This window comes from Mercenaria mercenaria, chromosome 8 (genome assembly GCF_021730395.1).
Source record: "Mercenaria mercenaria strain notata chromosome 8, MADL_Memer_1, whole genome shotgun sequence".
Lineage (NCBI taxonomy): Eukaryota > Metazoa > Mollusca > Bivalvia > Venerida > Veneridae > Mercenaria > Mercenaria mercenaria.
The window spans coordinates 72,215,419-72,236,629 of record NC_069368.1 but is presented as its reverse complement, the minus strand read 5'-3'; the positions used below and the strand labels follow the sequence as shown (position 1 = coordinate 72,236,629).

Below are 21,211 nucleotides of genomic sequence, written 5' to 3'. Positions count from 1 at the left end.
CACAGCAAATTTCTTTACTCAGCTAGCACCTGTATTTGCAAATGGAATTTTAATTTTGTGGTTGTTTAGTAATCATTGTAAGTCTTTTGTTTTTCTAAGTCCACAAAAAAACTCCTTACCAGGTAGAGATACATTAAAATACACCTAAAATTTGAAAGTAACATCTATGTTGTACCATAGAAAAGTGGTCTTGGTTTTTCCCTACGGTCAATTATAAAAGAGTTACAATATAAGTTATTTATAGAAACAACTAAGGGAAGATAATCTTAAAAAAAAAAAAAAAAAAAAAAATCCAAAAAAAAACTTGTAAGTCCACACAAAAATCGTTACCAGGTAGAGATTGGTCAAAATACACCTCATAATTGGATGTAGCATGCATGTTGTACTACAGAAAAGTGGTCTCCATTTTTCCCTACGACTAGTAATGAAAAAGTTACAATATAAGCTATTTATAGTAACAACAAAGGGAAGTAATTCTAAAGAAGGGAACTGCGCATGACACTTCATCTCATGATGGTGTATAATTGTGCCAAGTTACATCAAAAAATCCCTCCATGCATGAAGAAGAAATGCTTCGGACAAAGTCATTCTTGTATCTGACCTTTGGCCTCTGTGACCTTGACCTTTGACCTAGGGACCTGGTTCTTGGGCATGACACTCCGCCTCGTGGTGGTGAACATTTGTGCAAGTTATATCAAAATCCCTCTATGCATGAAGAAGAAATGCTCCGGACAAGGTTTTCATTCTTGTATCCGTTGACCTCTAAGTGTGACCTTGACCTTAGACCTAGAGACCTGGTTCTTGCGCATGACACTCCGGCTCGTGGTGGTGAACATTTGTGCCAAGTTATATCAAAATCCCTCCATGCACGAGAAGGTATGCTCCGGACAAAGTTTTCTTTCTTGTATCCTTTGACCTCTAAGTGTGACCTTGACCTTAGACATAGGGACCTGGTTCTTGCGCATGACACTCCGTCTCATGATGATGAACAATTGTGCCAACTTTCATCAAAATCCCTCCATGCATGAAAAAGATATGCTCCGGACAAAGCCATTCTTGAATTTGACCTTTGACCTCTAAGTGTGACCTTGACCTTAGACCTAGGGACCTGGTTTTTGCGCATGACACTCCGTCTTATGATGGTGAACAACTGTGCCAAGTTTCATCAAAATCCCTTCATGCGTGTAGAAGATATGCTCCGGACAAAGTCTGTGGATGCCGCCCGCCCGCCAGGGGCGTTCCCATAATACGTCCCATTTTTCAAACGGGCGTATAAAAAAAGAATGGACCATATTTGTTCTGAAAATTATTTCATTTTGTTGTAAATTGCAGTATTTTTTACCTAAGATTACCATCACAATGTATGTTTATATTTTTATCATTTTTTTTTAAAGCTGAAATTCTTGATCCTTTCATACTACTGGTGACCCCTACAACATAGTAGAATTATATGTCTTTGAAATAAATACTTCTGAAAATGAAAGAAATCCTGGAATGTGAAAATGCTGATTATTAAACCGGATACCTGACATATACAGTTGAAACTCAAAATTTCGAATTAGCTTATCTCAAAATTCCAGCTGTCTCAAAGCCATTTTTAAGTGTTGTTACGAAAACATGTGCACGAAATATCATTTTAAATTGATTTTTGGAAATTTCGAAGTGAAACGCCTGATCCCCTGAAATTTGAGATACCTAGTTTCAACTGCATAATATACAGTCTTAGATTCTGAAAATAATGAAAAAAAAAATAGTATATATTGATAAATGAACTACTGAAGCAGGAAGTCAAATCTTCAGTTTTTCATTCAAATAATATTATATCTGTTTACAGTTTTATAAAGACAGTCTCTGTTGTAAACTGGGTTCAGAATGTATCCTGTTTCTTTCTTTTTAAGTTAATACTTATTATATCTGTTCTGGTATTGCAAATCAAGCAAGGTTTGGTGCCAAATGTTGAGAAAGACAAATTCTATACTGGCACGCGAGTAGTCCCCGGACAGAAATCGCATATATTTCGTCCTCAAAAGCTTAAACAATATCACGAATAAAAACGATAAACATATATAACTACCTTAACTCCGGTATTACCAGTTTAGGGGTTTTCCTGTGAAATGACGTCACGTTCGCGGGGAATTAGCGAGGCCCGAAAAGGGGTCTGTAGAACGTCAAATTTTAACATGCTCGATAGTAATGCCCGGACACCATTTTTTCATGAATATATTTATCGGGAACTGCCCATATGAGCTGGAATTATGAAAAAGACAAATGATAACATAACTGTAAAAAGATCGAACGTTTGCGTCAAATTTATTTGTCCCAGCCACACAGAAAATTGCGACAACAGAAAATAGAATAATTATGCTTAAGTCACGGACAATAACTGGCTAATCGAACAACTTATGAAATATTTTGGCATATTTGTATTGTTGTCACAAAGAAAATAAGTTTTCTTGTTGAAAGTGTGGGTATCGTCTGCTAGTCGTGAAGTAAAGACTTTTAGCCTTAATTTTAAAACCCTCCAGACAGGCCTTTCTTGCGCATGCGCAATAAAAACGGAAGCCCCGCAAGTGAAAATGTAAACAAGTAACCATGCGGAAGGATTTCCATGATTATTATACTCATATGATAACCTGTGAAAAATAAACTTCTTCTCAAAACAAACGTCTGTATGATTAGGCACAAAAATATGTAGGCGAATCGCGAAAATAGAGCGTTGCGGGAACGTGTCCGGGGACTACTGCTGTCTGGGGACTACTCGCGTGCCACTATATGGGGTATAACATGCCCCACTTAATAATTATGTTCTAGAATTTTAAAAGAGTAAAAACTAGCATTGACAAGTCTTTTATATGTCTATCAATGTCTCTTACATAAGGGTACAACTTCATAAAATTGAAAGAAATGGAAGTGATGGTAAAGAAGGACAGCTATGTGAACATAAACCAGTCTACTGATCAGGGCTTCGGAAATTTGCCGGTTTGTCGGTTTTGGACCGATTTTTGACTTTTCAGACCGATTCGTGAAGTGAAAAAAACGAAAAAAATCGGTCCCGTAAAAATGGAGAAAAGTATAGATTTCGGTCTGATATCTCAATACACGATCACCTGCCAAGTACGAAATTGTTGGTCGCACCTTCAGATAATCAATAAACGTGTCAATCGGTCTGATTGTCACTTTGATAATCGGTCCGTAATTAGCGCGTGACGCAATCAGTGCTCGCGCGGCACATCCTTTAATGTTTGCAAACAGCCGACTGCGATGTATTAAACATTTTTGACTGGTTTCCTTACGTTTCTGACTGGATCCAAATCATTTCGACGGGGATCCACATCTTTTATTTAGAATCCGACGGATGGTTTATTTCAAAAGGCTATGTTTGATCACGGTAACAAACAAATGGTCACTGCATTTAATCAAAGAGCTATAATTGTACATTATAGGTCTTTGATTTAATGAGACATCACATGGAAAACCGATAAAAATAATTTTTATAATTAATTGATTTGAAAAAAATTACATGATTCATTTGTTGGGGTTCCAGTTGAAACAAATGCAGAAAATCGTCTTTGCAACCCGATTGTACAAAAAAAAAAAAAAAAATGGACGGGCAACCACGAATGATAAAGAAAACCGGAGCGGCACTGTTTATCAAATCGGTCTTTTAAAAAACGTTTCAAAATGAAATTTTGTTTACATCAGAAGAGAACATATAACTTTATAAAATGAAGTTGCTTATTGAAGTAAAACGTAAGTGAAATGAAATATCCGTGGCCAACCCGCGTGACGTTTTGGTACTATACATGCGGGAAATTCGATCTCGGCGTTCAAATAACGTACACATTCGGTCCGCGGCAGAGTATTCTTTAAATACTGAGGCTGTTTAGCAGAAAATATGTGTCGTGTAACTCACTTTGACGCATTGTATTTTATAGAATTCCGTCAAAGAATGAGGAAACATCACAAAGTATCTGCCGTGTATACGGTATCGAAGTCACGTGCGTTGGCTTTTAGACTAGTTACGCACACGGTGTCAATGCATCGTATTATCTCGGAAAAACATCAAAATCTAAACAAAGTAACGATCACACATAACACTGATAACTGTCTTCATTGTATGGTAACGCGCGGTGACTGGTAACTCAGTTTTAATGCATGACATGCTTATTTCTTTACCCTATCACGTTTTACAAAATATGTAATATTGGGAATGCGGTGGGTGGGGTAGCGCCGATGTCAGGATTTTCGTTTCGGACCGATTGAGTTATCAAAATTTCCGGAGCCCTGCTACTGATACCAAATCAAGATCGTTGCCCTTTTAAGCTGAATTTATATAATGCCTCTGCTTAAAAAGAAATACTGTATAATGTTCTTTGATTTGATTATTAAAGAAAATCCTTTTGGGTAGAAATCTATAGATTTTGTGTAGGCATCTTAAAATTATATTTAATATGATCTAATCAAAAATTCAAATTACGTAATCGTTTGTAAAATTCGTTTTATGAGTTGTATTAGACTGTAACAGTTTAAGTGCATTTAAGTAAATAAAACCAGACACAGAAATAGGATTTCAATCCATAAAATATTAATGTGGAACACAATTTTGCAATTTCTATTACCCTAGTGCCCTAACCTTATACTTTTGAAAATATCATGTGGCAATTTTAGCATTTTAAAGGAGGCAATAAATATTAAAATTGGATATATTCTTAATTACCTAAGAACAATTATTTATAATTAATTACAACCCTCTCTCTATGTAGGCAGTCACCCTAATAACCATCAACTTTGTATTATGGGGTATTAAGGAGGCATCAAATGATCCTATACTAATGCCGCTTAATGTTTTAAAACAAAAAATAATAGCAGATAACATACAATACAATCAATATCAATTACCATGTATCATTCTCTTATTCATATGCAGGAAGAATTCTTTTGCTCAGTTTAATAGGTTACTTTAGAGCATATATTACCAACACTATATATTGTACGACAATGTGCAGGACAATGTACCAAAGCACATACAGTGCAAAATTGGAAGAAGAAAGGTGGATATAATTATTTTGGCTGAGAAATATGGAGAATGTATGGATACATCAACAGACATTTATGTAAAATATTAGCAGTTAAAAAAGATACAATACATTTTTCACATTGGAAAACAGTAGATGAAACAGACTGAAACTCCTGTCATAGACTGAAACACGACTCACTTCAGCATTGATGGCTCAAAACCCTGGAACGCTTCAGCATTTTTTGCTCAAATACCCTAGCTCTCCTGAGCATCGATGGCTTGAAAACTCTCTGCCTCTCTGCCTGATTTGAGTTATTTGTGTGGTGCTTATCCATTTTGCTTATATTTCCTAAGTTTTGAGCCGTCAAAACACGGCATAAATCAAGCATTTTGCTCATCATCTTTTGATCTTCATTCTAAAACTTTTAAGATTTTCTTTTATATAAACAAAGAAGGATTTAGTGTGTACTGTCTTGTCGATTAGAACACATTTCACAAAATCACCTACTTTTGGCTATTCAGGCTTACTCCCTCGTATCTAAAACTGCATTTTATTCCAGATCCCTTCCTGGTGTAATTTGAACATGTTAGAATGGAAATAGATTTTAGTTTTGCGTGCATTGTTGGCAAATTAAACACTTTTTTTGTTTGCATGCATCGTAATCTTATCACGAAGGCTGATTCTGAACTCAAAACTGTGTTTTATTTGCCAACATAGCGCGCAAAACTAAAATCTATTTCCTAAGTAGCGCATGTTTTACTGTAATTCTGGGAAGTTTTTATATTAATATCAAATGTTTTGCATAATTTTACATTTTCTGTTTTATAATTTGCTTATTACTTTTTAACAGACTTTTCACATTTTTGTGAAATACAACACCACTTAATATGCGCACCATAACAGAACTTTAACAGTATCAAGTAACTTTAAAACCAGGGATGTGTTTGTGTAAACCTTCTGTTTCCACAAGCAGACATGAAACTCCAGTGCATGTTTTGTAATACAGCTTGACCAGATTATTTTCTGTTTAATTCAATGTATTAACCATGAAGTCAGCACAACTAGCATGACTGCGACTGCTTTACAAGAACCTGGGTCCAACGTTCTTCATAAGACCATGAAGATCAGTCTCATAATGCAACCATGCTATAGGTCAATTTTAGGACTGAGCTCTGAACCATCAAGAGTCTGGTCTCCAAACACAGTCAAATCGCAAAAGCTTCTGGGACCATAATTCTTTAATTTGTTACACTGTGTATTTCCATACTTATAGGTTATTAGTTTTGTATCGGGGTATATGTGTGAGTTCTACAGCGGAAATATAGTGCAACTTTAGGAGCGCAATATTCTTCCACTAAAGAACGAGTGCATATTTCCCGATCCAAAGAATAACCTTTTTATTACATGCAAATCTACATGACTGTATAAATGTAATGAAAATATTATGAATTTGATCAATAGCCTGCATAAGACTGACAATACTGAACTAAATAAAAGAATTAATACAACAACACACATTTAATAACGTCAAGCACCTGATATGAAATTCAGGCGTCAGTGTATGGAAAAATATTGACGTTTCCTGTACCATTATAACTTAATGGGAAATTGAAACAAGTATACTAATAATGATGTATATTCCTGCTGAGGTGTTGCCAGAACAAAAAATTACCACAATGGCCATGATACATAAATATGAACAGAGCAAGAACAACAACAGCGGGTATTGATTTTTTAACATTCAGGCGGAAAAGATTTTAGTGTGAAAACAGCCTTCAATATTGAACAGTAAGGTGTAATAGGCAGTAAGAAAAATCCTTGTTATTGAAAAACATGATCAGATGACATTGATTAGCAATAAAATGTAAATCTAAGTAAATTAATGAAAGATTTGCCGCAATCACTGTTTGATTATAGCAAGTTTGTCGAGTACGCAATCAATAAGACCACTCTGACATCACAGACTTGATGATGCCGAATCAATTGCAAATAAAAGCTGCATGGAAACCAATTAATAAAAGAAGGTGCTTTAAATTATTCCTATCTAGAAAAAAATGCCAATTAAGTCAGAAATGACCAATCTTTACTTTTCCAGTAGACTGAACTTATTGATTTTGTAATAAGGAAGGATTTTGCAAAGTTTCAGCACAGAAGGTACAAAATTATAAGTTGATAAAGATTTGTATGTGCTTTTTCTTTCAACTTCTCAGACTAAAAACTTCTATCAGTATCATAGAATTTACTGAATTCTTGCTTAATTCTGACCTTTAAACCTTACCCTGCTATATTTCTATAATGAACTGGTCCATCTTTCAATTTGGACAGTACCACTTATTACTCAAAGGGGTTTTCACTGAAAATTTACTGACTGAATAGCGAACAGAGCAGACCATGATCAGACTGCACAGATGTGCAGGCTGATCTTGGTCTGCACTGGTCGCAAAGGCAGAATCATCTGCCGCCAGCAGGCTAAGTGTTAATTAGTTACTTTTTATTGCTGAGATCTACAAGTAATTTCAACATATCAAACATAATATTTTTCTCCATCAAAAAGTAAATATCAAAATCAAAAACTGTTCATTCTGATACTTCACAAACTGAATCGCATATTGATGATTTAACACTTGAAAGAACTTGACATCCACAGAGCAATTCAGATACGAAATTAAACTTTTAGGACGGTAAAAGTTTTACTGTATACTTAACATAAATAGACACATTTCATTAAAATATTTAGACTAACATCCTCACATTTAAAAGAGTGATTGGATATTGATTGATACATTATAAATGTCTGATTGAAAAAGTTAAAAGGACTTACAAATATAAGCTTAACTTGCAAACTTTAGATATCGACTTAACACCTCATCATTTTCGATCAAAAGAAATGGCCTAATATGACATGGAAATGAACTTTTATATCAATGAGGTAAAAATGTGGCACCTACGTCACCTTATATAAAAGTTTTAATGAATTTGAAAAGTTTGCTTTGAGTTCTATTTATAGACACTCTCTGAAGAAATGCTTGAATGACTCTCTACCTATATGTTCATGAAATAGTAATGATTTCTACATTATGTTCTTTCATTCAGCATTTTCCCTTCTTTTTACATAGACTATGTAAAACAAGTGACCCTAGAGTGTGGCAATTTATAACCTCCCAGATGCTTGATACACAATACTACATGATGATGCTTGATACACAATACTACATGCAACATATTACTCAGTTCAAGAGCTTGAGGTTTTAGACAAGAAGATATTTAAATGTTTCCCTCTATAAGTCTATGCAAAAGCCAAATGCCTAAGCTCGCAGCATTACAGTTTTAGACAAGAAAATTTATAAAGTTTTAACCAGTGAACCCCAGGGTGGGACCAATTTTTACCCCAGGGGCAAAATTTAAACAAATTTGGTAAAGAACCACAACATAGTGCTACATGCCAAATACCTAAACCATGGGTATTACAGTTTTAGACAAGATTCTTGCATAGGCTAATGTAAAATAAGTGAACCAGAGGGGCATGATTTGAATAAATTTGATAGAGGACCACTACAAAAAGCTACATAACAAATATCTAAGCTCTGGGCACTGCAATTTTGAAAAAAAAGATTAGGGAGAGGGCAACCTTAAGCTTATAAAGCTTCCTGTCCAATCCTTTATTGTATATTTGTATTCATGTTGTGAAAATAATTCAAAAATAAAATATGTTTAAACCAAAAAAAAAAAGGATTTCCTTGTGGTTTCCATGACAACCAGAATTCTGCCTGAGAAGGAATTCTTTCGAAAAAAAAGTGTGGACAAACAATGGACAATGGATGCAAGACGGATAATGAGTGGTCACAAGCACTTCTTGCACAGGTGAGCTAAATAAGAAAAAATTGCAGTTAGAAAATATATAAATACACAACAAAATAACTTCTGAACCCAGTTTTAAAACAGTGACACTTATAGAATGCGCAATAACTATAGGTCATTTGCTATGTATCAAAATACTGCATGACTTTAAAGTGTACAGTATTCATTCATGAAGAACAATTGCATATTTCTTTATGCATAGCAAAAAATCTTATCATTACATATTTGTTTACACTTAATAAATTATATATGATAACAATGATGTATTTTAAGCATGAATATACACATTAAAATGACATCAAAAATGAGGTCGTTCATCCAATAATTGAAACTGACACGTCAATGCAGAAAACAGTGATGTTTGAGGTTCCACTGTAAAACAAGTAGGTAATAAAACAACAATATCATGCTGTTATTTACATACAGGATGATATAACCTGTCCTGTCCCCTTAATCAAAGGGGAACAATTTGAAGGAATTCGGTAAGCTGGTCAGCTCAAGAATATTCAGATGTCAGTAAGTTATACAAAGTGGCCTTTCACCAAAGGACAATTATAAAAAAATGCTTAAAAATACATTTTTACAAACAATATCTATGAATCTGTCCCTCCAGTTATAATAGTTGATGTATCCTCTATTATCATTCCGTATAAGTCATACACCAGCTGAAATAATTTTCAGCTTGGTCTTAATATATGGGATAAAAACAAGTATATCTGAAGCAATATAATAGGCACCTGCTAAAATAAAGTTACTAGATTCAGTCTTTACTTTACAAGAGCTTTATGAACATGTCTAAACTGAACTGTTCTGAATTTTGAGACTACATAATTGTGCCGCGCCATGAGAAAACCAACATAGTGCATTTGTGACCAGCATGGATCCAGACCAGCCTGTGCATCTGCGCAGTCTGGTCAGGATCCATGATGTTCGCTTTCAAAGCCTATTGCAGTTAGAGAACCCGTTTGCGAACAGCATGGATCCTGGTTGCAAATGCACTATTTTGTTTTCTCATGGCGCGGCTCATATACCAATGAAATCTCAATTTCTCTATTACTGAAAATAATTACTGTACTGATATCTAGCACTCAAGAGTTATAATTTAGGGATAATGCATCTTTTTTCTTGTTATAACATCTGCAGATGTACAAAATGAACTTGCGCTAACGCTTTTCTAGCATAAAACGTGTAAAAACTTATAAATTTATAATACGTTGTCCCTAAACATCATTAAATTTCCAAGAAATGCACAGGAATGTCTGCGTTGTTTTATCACATTGACGTCATTTCCTTTTGCTTTGCTACGAAGAACGCAGTTTTAACACCTCATGAGCTCGATAATTTCTCTGTTAAAACACGTTTTTTCTCTCCTGTTAAAACAAGAACAGCAGTTTTATGCTAGAAATGTGATCAGAAAAAGTTTCCTTTTGTACATTACTGTTAAGCTGACAAAGTCATTAAGAAACAGAAAATATACATACCTCATTCAGTAAATTATTATCACTGTGTACCCTGGTTTTTCTGCGAAGTATCTTCGTTTTCACAAAAGTTTCTATTTTTGAGTTAAATTTCATGAAAAGAACATATGCAAGGTAAAGTAGAAATAATATCAGCGCTTGCCACCAGTAAATTGTCCCCGTTCGAAAAAATACAATTAACACAATTAGATCTATACTGTAAAAAGTGACGTCTCGAAAGAGGGGCCACCATGTTAAGTGTAACACTGTCTTCGATACTAATGCACACATGCCTATAACAAATAGAATGTTGAACACAGCAGATCCCACTATCGTTCCTATACCAACATTATTTCGTGCAAAAAATACGCCAATCAAACTCGTAAAAAGTTCCGGGGCACTACCACCAGCCGCCATGAAAGTAGCGCCAGCAACGTCCTCTGAAATATCCACACGCTGAATAATCACACTCAATGCAGGAACAAAAAATTCATCACAGACAATTGCTAATGCTACAAACATGTAAATTAGTCCGATCACATGTAGAACTACGGCACCATCACGTCTTTGTTCAAGATCAAATGCATCTGGCGGATATTGAAACCCGGCATCAGTAGTATTGTCAGATAAAAGTTTTCTTGACAAAAATGACTGTTGAAAGTTCTGTGAATGCCTCTTGAATACAGCCATTGGCACTATAATGCATAGGAAGCCAAAAGCAAACACGGACACTAGTATCAACAGTCGCCATGTTCGGTATCGTCGACGCAGCAACAATGGTATTTGAACAGACGACATTGTAGATCACGTTTATCAATTCTTCTATAATAAAATGTTATTTATCCGCAGATCAGTTTTCATGCATATTCCCACTTTCTCAACATTTCTAAACCTGTTTTGTTCATAACCAACCCTGTCTTTTTACACAACAAACCACCTCTGTGCACCATGGTTGTATACTTCAAGTCACTGAGCAAAGAATCTGTCAATTAATCAGTATCCCTTCAAATCTGAAAAAAAAAAACAGAAAATGAAGATGTTTTAGGAAAAGCATGCTATTTTTGTGCTAATTTCAATTCTGCTTTTGCAAACAAATTAAGTAATGGCATTTAAGCCAAAGCTTTAAGAAAATGAATTCTAAAGGAAAACTGGTTCCAGCGTTTGTACCAGTATAACAGAGTATTAGTAGATGGATATCTGTTTGCTGCAGTATTAAAGATTGAAGAAGTATCTGCAAACAACAGATGCAGTATTTTCATGTGACATAGCCAGGAAGATCTGGTATTTACCTATAACAGGTTATTTTCAGCTTCCTGGTAAAACAAATAAATTTTCTCCTATTTTATTTCTTTCATGTAGTGTTTTAACCAGATTTCAGATTTTTAGCTCTTGGTAGCAGTGAAAAATATTTTGTAAAATAAAACAGATAACTGTTGGAACTCGGTTTATTAAATCTCGAATTCCAAAGGATCGAGCGTTTTACTTTGAGATAACCAAAATTTGACTTAAAACGATCATTTGTGCAAGTGTTTGCGGGACGGGACTTGAAAATGTTTTCGATATAGCCATAATTTTGAGGTAAGTCACATTTCGAGATATCAAGTTTCAACTGTATTTTACTTTCATATCTCGTAAATTCAGAAAAACAAGAGGGCCATGATGGCCCTATATCGCTCACCTGTTATCAATGCACTTGAGGACAAGAAGGTCCTCAGAAAAAATATCTAAGTCTAAAGGACAGGAACAACAAAGGAAAGAAATTTAACCAAAAAGAAAAAAAATTCTTACAAGGTACAGATATGTCAAAATACACCTAAAAATTGGAGGTACCATCCATGTTGTACCACAGAAAAGTGGTCTCGGTTTTTCCCTACAGCCAATAATAAAAAAGTTACTTAAAATAAGCTATTTATATTAACGTAAAAGGGAAGTAATTCAAAAGAAAATTATTGTAAGTGAACAAAAGAAGGATCTGCCAAATAAATCTGTTGACATAAATGAAATTTCAGATCAGTATCTTCATTAGTTACGGAGATATACCCATTTTAATTTGAAATAAAGGGAGGTAATTTGACATAAAATCAGTCCATAGTTATCTACCCTGATTGACTCAGTCCAACTAATGATAATAAGGAAATTTCAAATAAGTCCTATAAGTACTTACTGATATAAATCCATTTTGACTACAATCAGGGGAGGTAATCAGATATAAAATAACTCTGGAACCTACGATTGGATCTGATTTGTCATGGAATCCAAGATTTATTGTTGTTGAAGATATTTTGGAAGTTTGTATCAAATAAAACCATAAAGAAGTCTCTATATGGCTGCAAAAGCCAAAATAGCCAATTTTGGACCTTCAAGGGGCCATAACTCTGGAACCCATGATGGAATCTGGCCAGTTCAAGAAAGGAACCAAGATCTTGTGGTGATACAAGTTGTGTGCAAGTTTGGTTAAAATCAAATCATAAATGAAGTTGCTATTGTGCAGACAAGGTCAAAATAGCTAATTTTGGCCCTTTCAGGGGCCGTAACTCTGGAACCCATTATGGGATCTGGCCAGTTCAACAAAGGAACCAAGATCTTATGGCAACACAAGTTTTGTGCAAGTTTGATTAAATTCAAATCATAAATGAAGCTGCTATTGTGCAGACAAGGTCAAAATAGCTAATTCTGGCCCTTTCAGGGGCCATAACTCTGGAACCCATAATGGAATCTAGCCAGTTCAACAAAGGAACCAAGATCTTATAGTGATACAAGTTGTGTGCAAGTTTGGTTAAAATCAAATCATAAAATGAAGCTGCTATTGTGCAGACAAGGTCAAAATAGCTAATTCTGGCCCTTTCAGGGGCCATAACTCTGGAACCCATAATGGGATCTAGCCAGTTCAAGAAAGCAACCAAGGTCTTATGGTGATACAAGTTGTGTGCCAGTTTGGTAAAAATCAAATCATAAATAAAGCTGCTATTGTGCAGACAAGGTCATAATAACTGATTTTGGCCCTTTCAGGGGCCATAACTCTGGAACCCATTATGGGATCTGGCCAGTTCAAGAAAGGAACGGAGATCTTATGGTGATACAAGTTGTGTGCAAGTTTGGTTAAAATAAAATCATAAATGAAACCATTATCGTGCAGACAAGAAATTGTTGACGGACGGACGGACACACGACGGACGAAGGGTGATCACAAAAGCTCACCTTGTCACTATGTGACAGGTGAGCTAAAAACATTATTTAAATAGATTTATGTAAAAATACTGTTAATTGTTTATGTTAGATGAATTTAGAGTTCTAGTCTGTCTTTACTTTTTCTTTATTTCCTTGTTTCTTGAAAATGATTCAGCTGAATCTAAATTTCCCCTTGCCATTTCATTTTGTTCCATAAATATTAAAATCCTTCAATATATCACTAAAGTCTTGTCAGTGCAAGCACATATCAAATTATGAATTGGCAACCAGGGTAGAACTGGATTTGAGGCAAAAAACCTGGATTTACTAAAATTTGACAATCAAGAAATTTAACATTTTAAAATGATTTTGAGTCAGTTGTATTCTTCTTTTATCACCAATATATTCAGGGGAACCAGAGATTTCTAGTCTTCAGCAAAGATACTGGGTACCAGATTTGCACAGCAATGTCTGGAATTGTTTTCAATTCCCTTTTAGAAGTTCTGTCCAATAATATATCCCCTGTTAAGCCTTTTTCACTTAAATCAAGAAATATAGCCATTCCTAGAACATTTAAACATAATGTAAACATACTGAAAATATATATAACAATTTATTTTATGCTAACCAATGAAATAGTGTATTCTATCAGTTAAATATTTTTATATCTCATCACTCACACTGTGAAAATATGAAATCTTTATTTTCACACTGTGAGAGATATAGCTCCGCCCCCTCATACACTGTGTATGAATTTTAAATTATTTGCTTAAAACAGGGTGAAAATAATTGTAGTCGCACTTTATTCTTTATAGTATATTTCTCGATTCAAATTATTTTTACTTCATGAGAATTTCATAACGTTATGCAGCAAAAAATAAAATAAAATGGAACTTTATGTTGTGTGCATCTTTCTAACGTCTGACGTCATGTCTGTTTACGCGCGTCTGTTTCCCGCGCTGAGATTAAAATTGTTGCAAAATGCACATCTCAACGTAACTGAGCATAAAATAAAAAGAAAATTTGTTTGTTTTTCGTGAATATTGAATATATCTCACCTTGAAGAAAAATATTTGAAATTTTCTCACTTCTCAGTGAGATATATTCCATATTCACTCAAAACAAACAAATATCCTAGCTCTATTTACTTCACACATTATTGTACTTGATTTCAGTGATAAATTAAAAAAATGTTTTCTTCATAGCTTTAGTAGTAATTTTGGATTAATCATAAATAGATGATTTTTTTGTTCCACTTTCTGTACATATTTTGTTGTCCTTTATAAATAGGCTTAGGAAAAAAACTTTTAAAAATGCTTGGCTGATGTATTATCCTGTCTAAATGTCATATTAAACTACAATATATAAAATGTTTAATGGCTTGACCTATAATATCCATGTACGTTAATACCCTGATCAACGTTGTACATATAAGAAGATCAACTTAATCGGGAGATTTGCTAACTTATTCCACGCCATAAGGACTATGGTCAATTAACCTTATCTTCGATAGTAAACCCTTATTCCTGTAGGACACTGCCAAGACAATGATGACTTTACGTGAACTGTCTTTATTTCATGTTTGCCAGCTATTTAGTCTGAAACATAATGAGAGATTACACTGTATCTCAGGGAATTAATAGCGTATGAACATCCAACGCATCATTTTCTGCCATCTTAAAAAACTAAAGTGTACAGTATTTCTTAAAAGAATGTAAAATATGTTTTCTTTCATATAAAATGAAAAAGAACTCTATAAATTTCAAAGAGCAATTTCACTATTTTTCAAAATAGAGACTGTGATGGCATAACATTGCATGGGTTCAGTTGGTACATATAGTATAAACCATTTGAGAATAAAATATGTAAGAAGATCCTTTGAAAGGATGAAATGCAGCTAAGGAAGATAATAGAGTCTGTTAATGAGATCTCAGGTAGTGGAAAGTGCAACACTCTTCTAATTAACCCTTACCCTGCTAAATTTCTATAATGAACTTGTCCATCTTTCCATCTGGTCAGTACCATTAACTGTTAAAAGGGGTGCCTATCAAAAAGATACTGACTGAATGGCGAAACAGTGCAGATCATGATCAGACTGCATGGATGTGCAGGCGGATCATGATCTACACTGGTTGCAAAGGCAGAATCAATCATGTCCAGCATGGTGAGGGTTAAAATGACTTTGATATGAGTCCCTAGTGATAGCGTATGGGTGCTTTAATACACCTTGCATGCTAAAGAACCAGGGAAGCTTCTGGAATTGGAGAACCTTTTGTACCTTGCACTATCCTCCCACAAGAAAAAACAGTAAAACCCATGGATACCCTATATAGTATGATCATTGCATTTCAAAAGCACTAAAGTGGACTTCTTCTACTGGGAACATACCTAGTCTTAGTAGTGCTACTTCCAAAGAAGTTTCTTAGAAGCTAGCAAGTAGTTGTTGATAAAAGACACACACAAGATAATTATGTGAGTTAAAGCTTCCTATAAAGTTTCATTGAATTCCAGCCAGTGGTTGCTAAGGAACACTCTGGACAATAAAAGGTGCTATAGTATAGTAATGCTGAATAATCAAAGGGCAATAACTCCTTGAAAAATCATTCAACCAATACATGAAGATAAAGTTTGCATCTCCTCATGGTAGTGAAGCACCCTGTGAAGTATTGTGAATTCATGCTAGTGGTTGCTGATGAATACTCTGAACAAGAAATATGCTTAAGTGTACTAATTTGATTGATTTAATAACCAGTGAAACATCATCTGACTGGAACATAAAGAAAACATGCACACCTCATCTTGGCAGTGAATCTTCTTATAGGAAGTTCAAGCCAGTGGTTGCTGAGAAATACTCCAAGCAAGAATTGCGGGAGAGACTTACAAAATTAATGATAGTGGTGATATATAATTACGCTTCCCCTTTTGGGGAGCATAGAAATCTGCTTACAGTCTGCCGGAGTAGTCACCCATATGTGGGTTACCAGGGGTGACTATAACAGTGGCAACAATACAAACCATCACACACACACACCTATAGAAAAATGTCATGGAAAAATAGATTTACTGATCACAGCGCTGTATAACGGATATAAACACCATTTATACCAATAAAAATACATTTGTTATTAGAAATTATGTTGTGTGTGTGTGTGTGTGTGTGTGAGCTTATTTATAGTCTCCACAGTTAACCAATAATATGGGCGACTCCCCCAGAAGACTGTTACTAATGTTAATATTGGATAAGGTATATCAATATATATCTGCTGGTTAAATACAGGTCAGACTAGCTTTACCTCCTTCATACATACCTGTACAATTTATTCCTAGCCACATACATATTTAATATAACCGTATTCCTCTATGAAAATCACCTTACATAATGTAATATTTGTAGTTACTGCTAAGTAATTCTGTATGAATTAACCCTTATTTATTTTCTTATAATTATACAAAAAAGATATGGTTATTTAATTTGTAAAGAAATATTATAATCTGTATGGGAACTTGTGACCAATATGAAAGTTATCACGCTGCTCCAACGTCAACTAACTTGGACTTAAGTAGACCAAAAACTTAACATAATAATAGGTCTGTTTACTTTTCACATCACTTAACAAAAGTAAACCCTCCTTCTTAAGGACCCATATACAAATTTGAACTAATCTCTATTCTAAAATCTTGTCTCTAATACTCTTGAAAACAATCTTAGAGTTCACATAAACTGTATAATTGTAATGTCAATAAGTGAATTTAAAAGGCTTTTAAAAAAAATGATGACATGTGTGCGCAAACAGACTTAAATAAATATACAGTGGAATAGAATTGACGTAAATCACTTGTCGTGTGAATAGGAAGCCAACTTACATGAAATACGTATAAAAATATCCAAACACTTTTTAATACATGTTTTTTCATATTGTGCTGCCTAAACAAAATTAATCTTTTTACAATTCAAATATTTTGAAATTTCTATAACCAATATACATCCAATCTACCAAAGGGATTAAAACACAAACGGATTTAATTCAAACATTTTGAAATTTTGCTCTATTTAAGTAACAGTCACTACCAATAGTCTAATATTTAAAACATGAAATGTCAAATTGCAGGAGACCGAGTCGTTTGTTAATGTACATTATTGTGAGAAATACAACGTATTGACGTAATACAAATTCTTTTGTCACAGATAACAGTATAAAATGACTGAACAAAAAAGATAGTACAAATGCTTGAAAGAGACACAGTAGATTATTATCGGACTGAACTGTCATTTTGGGTAATCTGATATAAGAGCATCCAGTCAAATAATTTAAAAGATTTAAACATATTCATTTTCATTCTTTACTATTCTTAAGCTATGAAACAGAAATATCTAATATATTAAAATAGATCAATGTTAAATATTTTTCTTACTTTTCAAAGTGCTATTGTAACAAATTAATTGAATTTTAAAGTGGGGGCATCTCTAGATTTATGAGAAATTGTTCAGTTTAGTAAGTACTTTTGATAGTCAATGTAAATAAAATGTAAAAATAACATGATTTAGTGTTTATTTTACAAACATCTAAAATCTTGTTGGTTGCATAATCAGGAAAGCTCCCTCAAGTGTTACTTTAAGTGAAATGATAAAAAAATATGATATCAAATGAAAAAAAAAATGATTTGTATACCACAGGAAATTGAAAGAAAGTATAATCCTTTCTACTTCTCCAGTTCCAGTACAATATGACATTTGGTACATACCAAGTAGATAGCTCGCCTTTTTTTGTGTGCATGTTTTACTTTGATTAAAGTTCTATTTTAAAGCTTTTCACAGTCATAAATAAACATATTGGCTATCATATGGTGGAATAAAATGTATAGGTCCCTTGTTTTTGAGATATTTGCCCATGATTCAAATTAAAGCCTAAAGCTGATTTCAAGACATTAATTTTTGTAATTATTTTACACTGTTAAAACTTTAAATATCATCTTTTTATCGTCAGAGAGATAGTAATGTTACCGTCTCAATAAATTTACTCAAGGGAAAAAAAAAAATTGTCATTAATAAAATGATTTTCATTTCCGGATGCTAATTTAAAGGTCTGGCTATACTTTACGGTATCCGGTTATATCAAATGTATCTCTGACCTTATTTGAAATACATGTATTTTATAAATTGTAATATCATGTTTAATTAAGAAATGATATGTAGCAAAAGTGTGTTTTCATTAATTTAAAAACACTAGCTGATGCATAATTTTTATAAAAAATTTCTATGCAGTGTGTAAACTTAATCTAAATTGTTTCACTAATTAAAACATGCTTTTGCTATTTAGATTCTGATACATGGTGTGTATGCATATCGGATCCATCTTCGTTCGGACTTGTGTCAACTGATAAAACGAAAAGCAAGGGTATATAGCTACGTCTTCCCGTGGTTCATATGTTTGTATGCACAAACCTGTGTTCAGGACAAAAATTTTGATTTTCCAAGCTCCCTGACAAAGCGACGACACTGGAGTTCACTGTTTATATATACCACATAGAAGGTCCTGCAGCGAACAGAGAGGGATCCGATATGCATACACACCGTGTAATATGTTGTTATTATTTTAACAGTTAATGGTACTCCAAAATGAATGATGGACAAGTTCAGTATAGAAATTTAGCAGGGTAAGAGTTAAATAATAGAATATTATTATAGATGCACTATACAGAATTAGCACTTCTCTTTTTCAAACAGAGTCATTCTATAATGTAGGTGATGTGATGTCATCATTAAAATTGAAAATAAACATGTTTCGAAACATCTGAATCAAAATTAAATGATAATTTAACAGAAAGGTTTTAATTATTGACAATATCAATTTAAGCATTATTTTTCTTACTTATTTCAATATTATTTTAATGTCCTGGATTTCAAACCAATGTTGTAGCAGTTGCCATAATAGTATTTAAACCTGACCTATGTTAACTGCTCTTTATATAGATTACCAATACAATGGAATAAAATCATTGGAGCGAATTATGGACACCATTGCGAGTGATTAATAAAAATGGTAAAAACTTAATCTGTGGATGATTAAGTATTTATTTTTTAAAGTCAAAATTGTACCAACCATAATTATTAAAGGTAACCAATGGCCATCTTTCACCAAAATATTTCATCTTTATTTTCTTTAAATATATAAAATCCTCATTAAATGGATTTAACTTTATAAAATATATAAATTAAGTTTGCATATAGAACTACATTCATAAGTAAATGTCAGGCAGAAACAGTTGATTGTTAAAAAAAAAACAACAAAAAAAAACAGCCTTTTTTTTTTTAGTGGTAGTACACATTTATATTGTGTTTATCTATATATGTATACAGTGTGTACTATTTGGATCTAATATATCTTTAATGAAGATAGATCCATCATTTTATATAATTAAAACATGTAATCAATAAAGAATTTCTGAACATTAGATCATTAATCTTATTCATTAGAAGTAATCTAAATTTCATCAACACAATACTAAACCTATTAATTTTAACTATAGATGGATGATTTAAAAAAACAAAACAATATACCTTTTTTTACACATCAATATATGTTCCAAATAAACCATAATTAATTCTTTCCAAATATTAAACTCCACGGCTTAAACCATACTTTGTTAATCCCAAATATAATTCAATTCATATATATATATATATAAAGACTACGCAGGCCCTATAATTTTTAAGCAAATATAGAATGGTAATAAATATACCTTTTTTTGTACATTAAATGTTTGCGAAAGTAACTTAATCCAGGTCTACCACACTATTACCTTATCAATGCCATAAACTTGTGATGAGTTAAAACTCCCAATGATCAGCAGGTAAGAATCGGAGAAGGAGAAAATCCATAGGTTGTACAATGCCAGCATGACTCTACCTATTTTCCATAATCAATACATAGAACCAATACCTACATGTGTTTAGTAAGTGGCTGAATAGTTACATCAATGACATTTATACCTTAAAAAAAATTAATACAAAAACAACTGCACTTATTATAAACAATGATAATCTATTTTATTTCAAAGTTTAAAAAAAATCTTTAAAAATTATAACGTTCTAAAACGTAGGAGATACAGGCCAGATATAAGAAAAGCTTATTAAAGAAACATTACTTTTCAGGTTATTAGAGTAAAATTACTTTTCAGGTTATCAAAAAAACATTAATTTTCAGGTTATTAAAGAAACATTACTTTTCAGGTAATTAAAGAAACATTACTTTCTGTTTTAATTTCATTTCCTATATTTAGATGAAGTACATCATAATGTTTTAGCTGGATTTGCATTAATCAGCCAGCTTAGTACAGTACTGGTGATTGCAGATGATTTGTCACAGAAATTAGAGACCTCATTATATGCAGGGAAATTAACAATTACTTTAACTTCTGTTGAAAAATTTCATGAACTGAAAATGGAACTATATATCCCTGTTCATGATCTCTTTCATGAACTGTTAATGAACACATTTTAGAATTTATTCATGAATTGTTCATGAACAAATTCATTAAATAATATATAATTAAATTTAATTCCAAGACTGAAATTCAGATACTAACCTTTCTGCAGGGTCGTGAAAACTTGTGACATTTTAAAAGGATTCTATATTTTTTAAAATAAATGATAATGACAACACCTTAATTACTTATTTAATATTCAACGTACACGTGTTCCTTTTAAAC

General features: G+C 33.2%; 1 protein-coding gene across 6 annotated transcripts in view; it reads right to left on the bottom strand.

The window, feature by feature from the left end:
• The window catches only part of LOC123565265 (sodium/potassium/calcium exchanger 2-like), a 67,759-nt gene extending 47,409 nt beyond the window's left edge, over positions 1–20,350 (bottom strand). For 5 of the 6 annotated variants that reach the window (XM_053550164.1, XM_053550167.1, XM_053550168.1 and 2 more), the window contains exons 1-2: positions 17,366–17,589; positions 10,358–11,343 (exon numbers count right to left, since the gene is read on the bottom strand). In XM_053550164.1, the coding sequence (XP_053406139.1) occupies positions 10,358–11,131 (774 nt within the window). In that variant the 5' untranslated portion in view covers positions 11,132–11,343; positions 17,366–17,589. Of the gene's footprint in view, positions 1–10,357; positions 11,344–17,365; positions 17,590–20,242 lie in introns of those variants that run through there. The other variant, XM_053550165.1, reaches the window with a different exon arrangement.
• Between the last annotated feature and the right edge of the window lie 861 nt (positions 20,351–21,211).